General features: G+C 37.2%; 1 protein-coding gene across 5 annotated transcripts in view; it reads right to left on the reverse strand.

Moving 5' to 3' along the window:
• Positions 1 to 14,476, reverse strand: part of LOC113136230 (solute carrier organic anion transporter family member 1C1-like) — a 38,625-nt gene that overhangs the window by 2,678 nt on the left and 21,471 nt on the right. For 4 of the 5 annotated variants that reach the window (XM_033325510.1, XM_026316864.1, XM_026316873.1 and 1 more), the window contains 10 exons: positions 11,969 to 12,110; positions 8,072 to 8,204; positions 7,457 to 7,578; positions 7,236 to 7,382; positions 6,343 to 6,441; positions 4,718 to 4,966; positions 3,764 to 3,928; positions 2,848 to 3,043; positions 1,915 to 2,080; positions 1,068 to 1,240 (listed from right to left, as the gene is read on the reverse strand). In XM_033325510.1, coding sequence (XP_033181401.1) covers positions 1,068 to 1,240; positions 1,915 to 2,080; positions 2,848 to 3,043; positions 3,764 to 3,928; positions 4,718 to 4,966; positions 6,343 to 6,441; positions 7,236 to 7,382; positions 7,457 to 7,578; positions 8,072 to 8,204; positions 11,969 to 12,110 — 1,592 coding nt within the window. Of the gene's footprint in view, positions 1 to 1,067; positions 1,241 to 1,914; positions 2,081 to 2,847; positions 3,044 to 3,763; positions 3,929 to 4,717; positions 4,967 to 6,342; positions 6,442 to 7,235; positions 7,383 to 7,456; positions 7,579 to 8,071; positions 8,205 to 8,890; positions 9,047 to 11,968; positions 12,111 to 14,476 lie in introns of those variants that run through there. The other variant, XM_026316881.1, reaches the window with a different exon arrangement.

Raw genomic sequence — 14,476 nt, forward strand, 5'->3', positions numbered from 1 at the left:
CACACAGACACAAATACACACACAAACAGCTATAAATGGCCCAAAACATTGTCTCTGAATGCTTTCATCCCTAAGGAAGCAAAATAAAAACATTCACTTCCAGTGACTCCTGGAAATAATCAGATTAGGCAGACTTCAGATCTGTGAAGAAGTTAAACTCAGTCAAAGAGATTGAATTATAATAACAAACACCATTTAAAATATCACTAAATCTCAACATATTACTCAACACTGCTAAAACAGACATTTTTTAAAATAGAAATGCTTCTAAAATCAGCATCGCCTTTTACAAATCCAAAGATCCCAACTATAAATAGAAATACCTGCATATCCAGTGTCAGTTATCAACACAGTTAAATGTACCAAACCTTGGGTTCCTGCAGAAGGTTAGTATTCATGGTAAATGGTACATAATACAGTATCCTCCCTTGAGACTGCTGAGAGTTTCATGGCTACACCTGACTTGATGGCAAGTTTAGTAATTATTCAACTGCAAATGTAATAATCATTTTGTCAGTACAAATTCAGTAAATTAAAATAGCGCTGCCATCATTGACTTTATGGAAATGTTTGAGTTTTTTTTTTTTTTTTTTTTTTTAAAGGCAATAGTTTTCATCATCATTATTTACATATTGAGAAAATGTGAAAATGTGTCCATAAAGACTATTTAGTCTACAGGGTCATCAGGTGGACACAGTGTGTTTCTGCTTCCCAGAACCACCTGCACCCACAAACCCAACACAATCTTGTGCAAAAGGTTAGATTCAGGTCAAATCATGAGGATGCTGAGTACAATATATCGGGATATATATATATATATGTATATCATTATATTATATATATTATATTATATATCATATACCCAGACAATCTTCTATTGCCACGTAAACCAGCCAAGTAAACCAACCCTGTCAGCTACCAAATCCTAGCAACACACCACAGAGTTTCAAGCATAGTGAGTTTTTCCAGCTGTAACAGTAAATCAAGTATGAAAGATGTTTGAACTTAGAGTGAATGAGGTGTGTGTGCCATGGGGACATCACTTTATTTTTTGACTTAAATCTGACCTGATGAGAAGCATGTAGCCTGGTGTTCCACCAAGGGAGATGATAAAGGAAGTGATGACAGAGAGAGCCAGGAAGTATGGGAACATCCTGTCACAGTCGTCCTTGTGAAGGCACTGACCTGTATTGGCTGTAAGGTTACCAGCCACACCGACACAGCTACAGTTAGAGAAGACCTGGAGAGACATGCAGTCACACAACACATGACCATGTAAAACAAGACACAGACGCACATATACAGTAACACATAATACATATGAAGAGAAATGAGTGTTCATGAGTATTCATTATCTTTTCTATTGACTTAGAAAGATGTGGCCACAAAGGTGTATAATCAAAACTAAGGATCAAATGTTACATAATTAGAAACAGAAAAAGTCTTGATATATTTAAAAGGTTTAGAATCCATAAAGCCAGATTAAGCCTAAAATCTGATTAACACTAATAGAAAACATGAAATAAACAACATATCAGTCAATTTATATTTTGTGTGAATAATGAATATTCTGACTTATTTGTACACTACTGCTGCAGGATCTGCCATCATGAAAAATAATTTTATAAAAAATGAAATAAAATTCAACTATGTGTAGTAACCTGTTCCTGATCTATGAGTATCTGACCACACCTCAGATATTGTGATTCACACAATGATAAAGTAAAACCAGCTGCCTGACGCAAATACATTGATCCCATTTTTATAACTTACAAATACCAGTAAAATAGGTACCTCAAAAGTGTGAAGCCATCTTTTCCCATTTTTAAATAAGCATCTATATCTACAAACTAAAGAATCAACTACTGTCTATTAACTCAGATTTTTTATAGTTTGAGTACCTTGTCGACTTACCGTGTTTTTCCCTGACCCAGCAGAACTGGTGCAGCCAGCAAGGCAGGGAGAAAGATACGTGATGCTGTTCTCGCCACACACTGGGTCCCAGTCACTCGCTGAACAAGAACAGTATGAATTGCAGGATGCAAACACTGAGTGTTTATCATAAGAAATTGTATCTGTGCTAGAAGGAAGAGAACAAGAAAAGTACAAATGAGAAGCAATTATTATGGCATCACCAGTATTTCTTAAACTTTGTTACAGTAATCTTTACATAATTATACACTGAAATGCTTTTAATGCATTAGACCAAAGCAACATCACCAGGAAAAAAATGTACACATTTTATTGATTAATGGAAAAAAATGTTATTAGTGGTTATTTTTAGTACCACTCCTTAACACACCTAAAGAACATATGTATTAAATGATGTTATTTAGCATTTGATTTTAGCAGGTTTGGTGTCAGGATGGAGCAGAACACTTATCTATAAATGTACAATGGGAGTTAAATAGCATTAGGAAATGGGATATTTTATTTACCACAAGAAGCACAGTCACTGTAGGTTAATTAGTGCATTGCAACCATCTGGCTGCTTTTAATCTGTTTTGTCAGCAGTAACTTGAGCTGTGTTTGCAGCTAAACCCCAGTTTTAAGATGCATTGGGCACAGAAAGAGGTATTTTTTTGTTGGCCTGTAATGTTATTTCTGGCAAAGTTAAAGCTTTTGATCACCTACTGGTTGCCTAGGATGTTTAACAGCACTCTGCTCACTCCAGCTTGTTCTGTTGGTACATCTCACACTGTTCTTTTATGTGTGGCCCCTAAGAAACTATGCCAACTTGGTACCAGTTCTGCCTAGATACAAGTCTACATTTTCACTCCTAAATCAAGCTTTGTCGTACGTCCTTCTTTCTCTATGTATGCCAAACAATGGTTATTTATGACTCACCTGTTGTATGAAAGTGTCACCCCAGCTACCTTGGCATTCTCGCAGCTCATTGCAAAGAAGAACAGTGACAGAATATAACCGATCAGAGATGTGCCAAAGGCAAACCTGGCTGCTCCCATGACATTCAGCTTCAGTCTCTTCATTAACAGACCTCCAGAAAACATCCCCAGTGCTACAGCTGGGATATTGATCACACCTGAATTAAGACAAATAATGAAACACATTTAATATTGCATCAAAGCCTGGCTATAATCTTTCTGATACTTGCCAATATTACATTAAAAGAAAGTAAACAACCGAGAAACTTTGAGGGGAAATATAAGACTACACTAATTCTAAGTCTTTTTTTAAAAATTATTTTTCAGTCCTTTCTTTTAAACCTTCATTTAACATCAGCGTGAAGACAAGGTCTTTATTTATACCCTTGTCATTAGCTCTGGTCGCTGATATTGAATTCTCTTTCATATAAAGCCAGTCTGGTCAGTGTAGCCATCTCTTGTGATAAGACTACATGAATCTTATGCTTTGTTATCTTTTTCATTTCATATGCAAAGCACTCTTCATATTCAGAAAGCTCTCATCGCTGCAGCTGTGCAGATAACAGCCCAACCAAGTTCTACTTTCTGTAACTACATCCTGTCTTCAAAAGTCTGTTTTTGCTGACTGCTGAGAACGTTTATAGCAGGAAACCCCATGAATTTGTAATTATGAACATGATAATGGTGTAAATTTTACAGTGTACACTGTTTATGTACTTGACACTTAAATTAATTTGAGCTAACAAGCTCTGAAAGCTCTTTCTCCCCTACAATGTAAACCAAGCAGAACAGTCTTTTCCTGTTATGGGATGATTTTCTAGCTTGTTAATACAAAATAAAAGTGACAGGGCACAGTATTCATGGCATGTGTAGCATACCCATCAGAAAGTTGGCCTTTGAAGCAGACTGTCTGAAGTGCTGCTCAATGTACTTGGGCTTATAGGTGACCATGCCAATGAGAGAGTTCAGCTGGATGATTGTCACACACAGGTAGATCAGATACACAGGGTGTCCCAGAAGAGCTCGCAGGGCTGGAATAAAATCTGTAGAGGGATAAAAATCTAACTTAAAACACACACCTGTCTGGAAATGTAAAACATGCAGGATTGTTGTGTAATGACTGCTGACTGTAACAACTGACTTCTGCTATGAAATAACGTTTGTGGAGGTTCTACGATGATGATGAAGACTGATGAAGCTACTCGAATGAGTAGTGAACGTGTCGACCTAAAAATTAGAAATCCAGTTGCCACGAGTCTACCTCTAGATAACTATGAAATAACATTTCTATCTACATGAAGTAGTAGGAAGTGAAGGTGTATGGCCTCTTTACACAACATTTTTACACCTGTGTATATGTATGCAAACCAGGACACACAGGCAAAAGTCACATCCTTATGTTGGTTTCACATTACTCCTCTGACTGACAGAATATGGACCAACAAAGGCAGTGAAGAAGACAATATGAAGAAGCAAATAAACATGGACATCAACAATTCATTGCTTTAAAAAAAAAAAAAAACATCACATTTGAAAACAGCTTTTTTCAACATGTTTGATAGACCTAAATGCAACAGCATGGTGTTTTTGGTGAGAAACACTTCATGAAAACATTACTTTTGTTTCCACAAAAATCCACAGGGCAACTTCAAGTTGGTAAGTGTCAGAAGACTGCAGTTCATAGTATGACCTTTCCCTACAGGAAAGATTTTGCTGTGAATTAATGTGAGGGCATTTTCTGAGGTTATAATAGAATAAATGTTCGGCACCTCAGTCAACATCATTTCACACTTTATTTTTAAATTAGTGCATAGCCCCAAACCCATCCTTACCTTTGGCCATCTCTATAAAACTAGTATGTTCATCTTCTGTGTACTTGTGCTTCAGAAGGGGAGAGTCTTTAATGAAACTTGTCTGCTCTGGGGTGCACTTCTCTGGGCTGCGGGCCCCGGACATGGGCAGGGACCGGGGTAGAAACCAGAATGGGATGGCAGAGAGTAGGGTGATGACTCCAGCTATGAGGTAGCCCAGCCACCAAGCCCCAACCCAGCGAGCATCTGCTGGGGTGATTGTGATGGTCTCTGTGTTAAGAATACAAAGGTTGACAGGTAATCAATGCTCCTACAATGTTTCCTGCAATGCTTATTAAAATAGATCACATACAGTTTAGTAGAGCAGTTTTACAGTGAAAGTCAGTTTGTAGCTCAGGCTTTCCTGTGCCTTTTGAACAATCCGTTTGACTGCACGACCTTTTCACTGCCTCAGTTTCTGAACTGAAATGTCTGACAGAAATAGGTTGATTAGAGCAGGTATTCATCTGTTTCCTCTAAACGGTCAGTGAGTATGCATAAAACTGAACATACATTCTTTAAGCTAGGGGTAGCTATTTTTAATCCATCAGTGAATGAATTCTTTGATTTTATTAATTAGTCTTCTGAGCATACCAGTTACTGACGCTTTCTTCTTTATTGTGCTTATTTTTGTTTTTAATGTTTGTTTGTTACGAAACTAGACAAAATACATTAGTTATGTATGAGAAAAACAGACAAACCATAATTCGGTTTTAGATGCAGCACCAAAATAATTTTCACCACAACAGAAGCACACCCACTTCATCTTTACTCTATGTTTATCTGTTTTATAGCTCAGTTGTTGTCCTGCTTTTCTTTCTTTTCTCTTTCCCTCTCTTGCACTCTAACTGATTGTAGCCTACGGGAGGACAGCTTTGTCCATCTTCCTCATCTGGCTTCATTCATTAGCTAATTGATGCCACCCTTGTACACCTGTTGTGAGTCACACACTGATAATATCATGGCTCAGTTTTATGAATAAAGACTTTTTTTCCAAAGCACAGACGTTTTGACATGTATTGATAGGAAAAGAATAAGTTTTACAATGTTTCTGTTCTATTTGGTTGCCCCAGTAAGCAGTAACAGTCTGGCAGAGAGCCAGCATACACAATACCAGGACCTTGAAACCACTGAGCCATCATTTTGTGTATTATTTATACTTGTGTCTTTCCTACTGTGACATGGCAAAATGTCATGTTGTGCTAGCTGTAATCACACCACATTGTTTGTTTTTATATTTCAGTGTGTGAGACATAAATCTCTCATACAGACATTGAGAGCCAAACATTGATTGTGACAATATGGAAAAGTTATAAAATTCATTAGAAAAAACCCAAAGGATTTATCCTACTTACACTAATATTACATTGTCCTTCAAAAGAAAAATATAACAGGATAGACACTGACATGACATAAGCCATGGCTTTATGCAGCAAGTGTTAACCAACTCTTTAAAATGAGTAGGCTCCAATATGATTTGAGAACAAACAAATGTTTCCAAATCCATTCACATTAGCCCCTGGTGAATCTAGAAAAAGGGGTTAATGGCATTAAATGTGTCTAGACAGTCAATACATTTACATAATATCTGGCTTTGAAATACTCACCCATTTTTACAAATCCAATGTCCACATAGATTTTGGCACAAAGGGAGCCTAACAGGTAACCAAACACAGGGCCCACCACTGAAATAGTCTGCACACAACCTGCAGTAGGATATAATAAACACACCCAAAGACACAGCTGGTTAGCCATCATCAACAACTGAGATGGAGAGGAAAACAGACAGTTTAATTTTACATAGATATTGGTTTATACATGCATGTTTTAAAAGCCCCATTTATTTGGGAGCCACTTGATATGTAAGCATGCTATTTTTCAGTAATCCTCATAATCTGCTAATTTTGAACATTTAAGAGATTTACTGCTTTGCACACACTTGAGTACACCACCAATGTGGCTTGGTTTTCACCAAATGTGGTATTAATGTGTTTGCCGCTTCATTTGGTAAGTGATGCCCATTATTACTGAATGCCACATATTTAATTCCCTGAAATTACCATCATTCTAAGATGTGAATTTTAAACTGCCAAAAACTTTATTATTGCTTTAATATGTGAACAGAGCGGCAATAATCTTTTACCAACTACTTCCTACCATAAAAATATGTTTTAAAAATAAATAGATGACTAGCGATAAAAACCAGAAGCTGCCTGTTGAGCTAGCGTGTCATGTTTGTAAATTTAATGCACAGGTTTACCTGTGCTTAACGTCCTACGAATGAGTGACTCAGGCCATATAAAGTCCCTGCTATGACTATAATTATTGTGGCCTTATCTGCTCAACATATTTAACAGTTAATGGCAATTAAATGTGCCAAACGACTTGTATATAAAGACAGTTACACTGAATAAGGCTAAGAAGAGTAGAAGTGATGTGCTGGGGCAGGAGTTCAGTTGTCCGTTTAGTTTTTTATTGTTATACTTGTTGTTTTTCTTACCCACATATAGCGCTGCATTCTCTTCAGTGGCAAAATCATCTATATAAGAGATCCCAAGAGGCTGAACTGGTGTCTCTCCAATCCCCCGCAGGACATTTCCCAGAAGCACATAAATCCACATTGACAGGTTGGACTCATCTGCACAACCTGGAAGAAAACACAATTATAATCAGGGATTTTTACTTGTCTCCATTAGTGTGGTTGTGCATGTAAACACTCACCTGTGGCTGGCACTTCAGGCACTTTACCACCTTGGGTCAGGTTTGATGAGGAACCCACCTGACACGGAGAAGGGTTCAGCGTGGAATTCACTATCACCCGCACTGATGTTTCATATTCATAGCTGTGAATAAAACACAAATGGAACTGTTAAAAGAGCAGAACAGAACAGAATCTGAATTTTAATAGCAGTAGATTTAACATTGAACAACAGGGACTTCCTGTGGAAAATGTGACACCTGCAGAGGCATGTACAGTCACAGGACAAGCAATCTGTTGAACAGCTACGGGTTGGGTCAGTTACAGGGTGTATTAAGTACAATAATAGTCTTCTTGTGGCTGTGATTTAGTACATTATTGTTTGAGACCGTTTGTAAAGGAATTAGACACAGGCAGAATTCAACAGCAAACGGGCAGAGACAGAGGCAGAGAGGGGGACAACCTGCAGCACAGACCAGCAGCTGGACCCAAACCTCCAACATCATGAATTCTGTGCCGGCACATTGAGTGGCTGTTTCATCTTTGGTTCAGTCAGACATCAAAAATCCACATAGAAACAGATGAACAACACTGCAGTCTGTGTAGCTCTTGTGCTGTTATTACCTCTTTTGACTCACCTTCCAATGATGAAGTGAGGCAGAGCAATGATGAAGGTGCCAATGGACATCAGTACACAACCGACTGCAATGATTTTTGGTCGATGGAGCTTGGCCCCAAAGTAACTGACAAAAGCTATCACCAGCAGGTTACCTGGGAGAGTAAAAGCAGAGCCAAAAATATTAATACCTAATAAGAGAAGTACCTAATAATAAAACCCTTGCTTCAAATTTTGATGCTAAATTTTTAATGAATTTCCATAATTTTCCCTTCATGTGTTAGACAGTACAATTTCAATTATATAGTGTAGATACATATCACTGGGCAGAGTCAGATGAAGCTGCATAATCCACTGCTGTGACCATAAAAGAAGCAGCCAAAAGAGTTAGAAGAACTCTAGTTATAAATCATTAGAGTGGTATAATTTTCATGTGTCCATTTAGCATGTCCTCACTATTATAAGTAGGTCACTTATAAGGCATATGAGGTTGTGTTATTATGTTGATGCTCCAAGAGGTCTTCATTATTTAAAGCATGTAACAGCAAATATGTTGGCATGAAATTGCATTTGAAAATGCATTGCATTTTGTAAATAATCAGTGATACAGAAACTCCAGTAAATGTTCATGCCAGTAAATTTTTTGGATGGATTTTTGAAGTACTTAGATATTCTGTAGCATCCTGCATTGTGATTTCAGTGATAACTGTACAAAATCAGTAAATAAATCTTGTACAATCTGAAGAATGATTCATGCAGCACATATACACATGTAAATATATATATGCTCTCTATAAAAATCAGCTGTTATCAGTGTCATACTCTTTCTAATTTCTTCTACCTTCTCTTTGTTTTTCCTCTTTCGTCACTCCCTTTGTCTTCCCTCTGCTCTGTTCTCATCACGTTTCTTGCACTTTCCTTTTTTCTTTCCTCTTCACACTGCCCTGCTCTGCCTCCATGTTGCCCAGGCAACAGTCCTATAGAAGAAGCCTGTTGCCTAGGCCACACAAGCGAAGCAGCTTTCACAGGAGATGAAGTGATGGAAAGATGGAGGGAAAGGGGTGCAGGGTATTCAGCTCTGACTGCACTAGAGGAGTTATCTTCACCTTTTCGTCACGCAGACATAGTCTGCCTCCATCAGAGCAGGTCACACACGAAAAATATCAATCATTCCTCACTACTATTGTGTCATCTTTAGTCCAAGTTGCCTCTGTGACAGTAGAAGAACTGAAGTAGAAAAGCTGACAGTGGGTGATGACTTTCATCATCATGTCTCTTTGGATCTCCATGTATAATTTATAACCTAGAGAGAGACTTCGGTTGAATGAATTAGACTTACATAACTGACCTAGAAACTGGTCAGGGGACAATCTGGGAACACTTTTTGTTGAATACCATCAAAAATTCCTCACTGTTAAGATGAACCACATGTTACATACAGTATGTACAGTTGTTGTGGTACATGCAAGCCTGCAGCTACACTGCCATCCTGAACTACTAACTAGCTACACATCTTTACAAATGAAACCTGTAGTTTGGTGAAATTATTTAAATCCAATTTCTATTTTTGGTAGTACCAAACTACTAGTAATGTGAATCAGGCATTTCACTTTGCTATAGCTAGCGGTACAACTTACAGGACAAGTGATACCTGAAAACCCGAAATTATTTTGAAACACAGAAAATCACTAAAGTAAGATTTCTAATGTAATTGAAAAATTGAAAACAGTGTTGTGTTGAGTATTTTTATGCTGATCACTGCTATCTCATCACTAAGTTAACAGCTGCTTTGTGCTTCATAAAATCATTTCAAAGTATACAGTATGTGATTATGTTCCCTTCAGTGTGGTCTACATCTAACATGCTGGTTATCTAGAGTTGTTCACAGGTTTTGCATGGCTCTCCTTTAATGTTGTTGGAGTCACAGTTAAAAAAAAAAAAAAAAAAAGGATCAAAGTGGATGCAGCAGAGCCAGATTTTTTTCTTTATTCCACAAACTCTTCTACCCTATCAGACCCTGGCGCCTACACTACTTGCAATAATAGTGGTGGGAATCTTTAGGCATTCCACAATTCGATTAAAAAACGATGCATCAATGCATCGATGCATCAATGCATTGTTTATATACTTGCTACCTGTTAAACTGGGGGCCGGAAACTGTATTTCCAAAGATCGTCGGCCTAATTTCAATCAAGTCCGACAAACTATATACCATTTGAAAAAAGAAGACCTCAGGCTTCAAATGGTATAAACCATAATTTGTGGTTGAATAATCAGAGACAACAGTCAATGTCGAACAAGAATACAAACACAGCAAGATAGTAATTCTTACCTTTGCTGATGTGTACAGATCCACACGTACTGAAGTGTTGCATATCAGTTTTTTCGTAAGAGTCCAGTGAACAAAATGCCTCCAAGTTTTTAGTCCAAAAGATGTATTATCCTTGAGTAAAAGCCATAAAACCATTGTCCTTCACTTTTCAGCCCCCATTAAAAAGTTTTAATTCTGTTCGTTCTCCAGTTGTTTGCACTGTTTATTTACCACCAATAGACAAACAGACGCTTTACATTCACCTTTTTACATTCTGGAGACTACCGCTTTCCAATCCAATTTCATAAATGCAAAATGTCTCAACTGTAGCTTTTGAAACTTGTACTGCTCAGATAGTTTTTGTTTGTTCCGCCATACCCTTTTGTTATGTTCTGGATGAAAACATACACTAAACTAAACATCCACTGCTGTAAAAATATATCAGATAAATATTTTTTTTTTTCAAAACTTTTTTGCATCCACCAAACTTTTTTAATCCACCATACAATCATGCTTTTGTGGATTTTTTAAAACAATTAGTAGTTTTGATCAGAACTGAAATTGATTACAGATTAATGCAAAAAAAGTTGAAAAAAATAATTATCTGATATATTTTTACAAGCAGTTTATTTTAGTATCCCAAGCAGTTTATTTTAGTATCCCAAACATAATGAAAAGGTAGTGAATTTGCCCACAGTGTATTATTGATCTATGGAAAATTTCTAAATCACATTTCCAAAATTTCTGTCAAATTAAGGTTTGTCACCAAAAATCATTCCATTTGTTGAAATACAGTGAAAGTTATGGCCAAATTAATAGTGAAAAATGACTCTTGGTGGATAAAACAGTACATGAGAATTAACAAACTAATCATTTTAAAGTGAACGACGATGCATCGAAAAAAATGATTATCTTTCCCACCTCTAAATGTTAAATGCAGTTTTCATTTTCAAATATGTAGTCTTCTGCCACAACTGATGCTGCTTCAAATTACATTATATCACATTTCCTGCCGCTCTCTCTAAAGCCACAAAAGGCTTTTTACACCCATGTGTTGTCAAGGTGGTAGAACATAATGCTGCATATGTGAAAAAGTACTATGAACAGTTGTAGTATACAAATCCAGATGTATTATCTGTCATAAGTCAAAACTGGCTGATATTACAGGCCAATATATTAAAATACCTGCATATTCCTATTTAGGGTCACAGGGATCTGCTGGAGCCAATCCCAACTCTCTTTTGGGTGAAAGGCAGCAGTAAACCCTGGACAGGTCACCTAAGATGACCTATTCCTAATGTGCTTGTAGCTAATTAACATGTCAGGGTTACTTCGTTAAAAAATTACAAATTCTAGCATCTGGCTGTCAACAGCAAATGAAGACCTTGGAGCCTGTTATGTCCCTGCTTGACACTATGACTCACCAGACACCCACAAGCGCACACACCCCTCTATCCTCTTGCAAACCTGATGAGTCCTTTATCTGCAGCTCTTTGACCCATTCATGTTTCCGTCCCAAAGACAGAAAGACAGAAAGGAGGGGAGTCCATGACACAGAGGCTGCAAGCTAACAACAGAATAACAGCAGTGACTGACAAGCCTACTCACCTATCTCAAAGCTCCCATCAATGACGCCTATTAGGTAACTGGGGATGTCAAAGCGCCTCTCCAGCTGAGTTATTGTGCTCTTCATGTAGCTCCCCGACAGAGCCTTTGCAAAATAGGCAAAGGACAAAGCCACCAGAAACATCTGGGGAAAGAAAGAATGACATGAGAAAAGGAAAGAGAAAAAACAAAATAACATTGTTATGCACAGGAGCATGAAAATATAAAAATCAAGCCAGTGTTTTAATCAAAATATCACTATATTAATCTACTTGTAATATTCACTTGATTTGTTCACTAAGAACAGCCAAAAAAGAAGCACTTGTGTGACAATGTTATGGCTGCTACAATGCATGAACCCCCCTCATTAACCTACTTTCAGTGGTTCAACATTCACTAATTAACCAGTGCCAGCATCACAGGAATAATGGGATTCAGAGGAGGAAATGGATGTAGAGTGGGAGGCGAAGGATGGAGATGAACATAGAGTGTACGTTGGAGAGCAATGTCATCAATAATAAAAGAATAACTGGGTTATGTTTGAGTGAAGTCAAATACACAGACTGATGAATTTTTGATAAAAGAAAGAGAATAATCCACGTGCAATGGACCAGCACAGGGCTAGACAATAAAGTAAGTAATTTATGACAAAAAAAAAAAGACACTGAAAAGTGGTTCAAACCACCACCAAACCTAGCTGAGACAGAGAATTAATCTTTTTTTTTCTCAGCTTGATTGTATTAATTTGTGCTATGATGTGACTTAAGATCAGTGAGCAAACTAACATTAACCGGGTCAAGACCATTGATTTGTACAGCGTTATGGCTAAAGGAAATATAATAAACAGATTCACTTTCCCTCTTGAGGAAACTCATTGAAGAGGAAATATACATTTCTGATTCAAAATGAAATGAGAAAAAATGCATAACATTACAAATTGTTGTTTCTTGAGATAGCGAAATAATGTTAGGTATAGAGCATACATTATTATCTGTGTCACACAGATAAAATGATTTATTTGATGTAAATATACATCTCAAAGTATAAGCATATATACAGTTAATTGCAAGTACAATCAAGTCAAAATAAAATATTTATTAATATGCTGATTTATGCAACAAGGTACTTCAAGCTGCCATAACAATCCTGGCATGACATCATTAGATTTCTGACATGCCAATTATTCAGCTGTGTTAATTGATGATTTATTTACCTCCATTGAGCTAGCAAGGCCAACAAAATGTAGACAGACAGACATAACAATTACTCTGTAGCTGGATGAACAGACTGTAGAATAATCATAGATAAATGAGTAGCTTGAATAATTAAGAACATCACATGCTTAAAATTGTCCTGATTTGATTAACGCTCATGGGGCACCCATAAAATATGAATTTGTAAAAGTAAAATTACTCTTTTCATATCTTCAAAAAGTACTTCCAATCCTACTTATGTACAACATCACTAATAAATTCTACTATTGTGTGGAACTCCTTGGGCTTCTAACTATTCACTTCAAATCATTTTTGTTCCTTTCTTGCTTGGTGAGGAAATGACAGTAGTTTAACTCCCAAGTTTTCCCAGACCTGAGTTTAGACAGAAGAATAAACCTTTTGTGTCTTGTACATATTGAGTGTCTATAATCTCCCTCTGTATCTGTCTTGTGGTCTTGGTCATGGTTATTGTATTGCACCCCACCCTTTTACTGGCTATACAGTACTGAAGTGAGAAATGTAGTGCACATGAGAATCACAAGCATATGACTATACTGTCAGTCTTGGGAAAAATACATTAACTAAGTTAGAGAGGGAAAGAGTAGCTCTGGGTAGACGTCTGTTCGGCATGAGACTGTGAGATAATTTGGAGTTTAAAATACTGACTAAAAACTTTTTTCACCGCAGCTCTCCATGTACATGTACAGTGCCCATTTCCAGGAGATGACAAGAGAGGGTCTATCAGGGCAAACAGACCTCTGCTGAGATCATTCTGACCCTCAGTGCTCACTGCAGGGCATTAACCAAAGCAGCTCATCACATGTATTTTCTTGGAGGGCTTTGGGGGTGGGAAAACATGCATACAATACACCCACTTTTTCTCTATTCTAAGTTATCAAGAGACGGGATAAAGAGGAACTGTCACACTATCCAGTGGTTACTTTTCTCCAAAGCACTTATGTTTATAACAAGTGTCCTCCAGTGAGAAATTAGAAGACACCAACACTGGTGTCATTTTTTGCATTTAAAGCTGTATGAGTGCAATGTGCTTTAGCCAACTCTGTTGCACAAAGTGACAGTTTTGGTGGCTACAAGTAGATTAAGTATAGTAAGTTGATGGCTCACGGTAACAGTGCGGGTAACAGTGAATTCCAAATGTATGTTTGTAAAAATTATTGTGATATCAAAGATTTTTTTCATTATATTTAAAAGACACAGCTCATAGAGTTGTAACTTTTCAATGTGCCACAGGAAGGACCGCAGAGCTTTTAAAAGAAATAAGGACTGAAAGCTGATA

Source organism: Mastacembelus armatus, chromosome 13, assembly GCF_900324485.2.
Source record: "Mastacembelus armatus chromosome 13, fMasArm1.2, whole genome shotgun sequence".
NCBI lineage: Eukaryota > Metazoa > Chordata > Actinopteri > Synbranchiformes > Mastacembelidae > Mastacembelus > Mastacembelus armatus.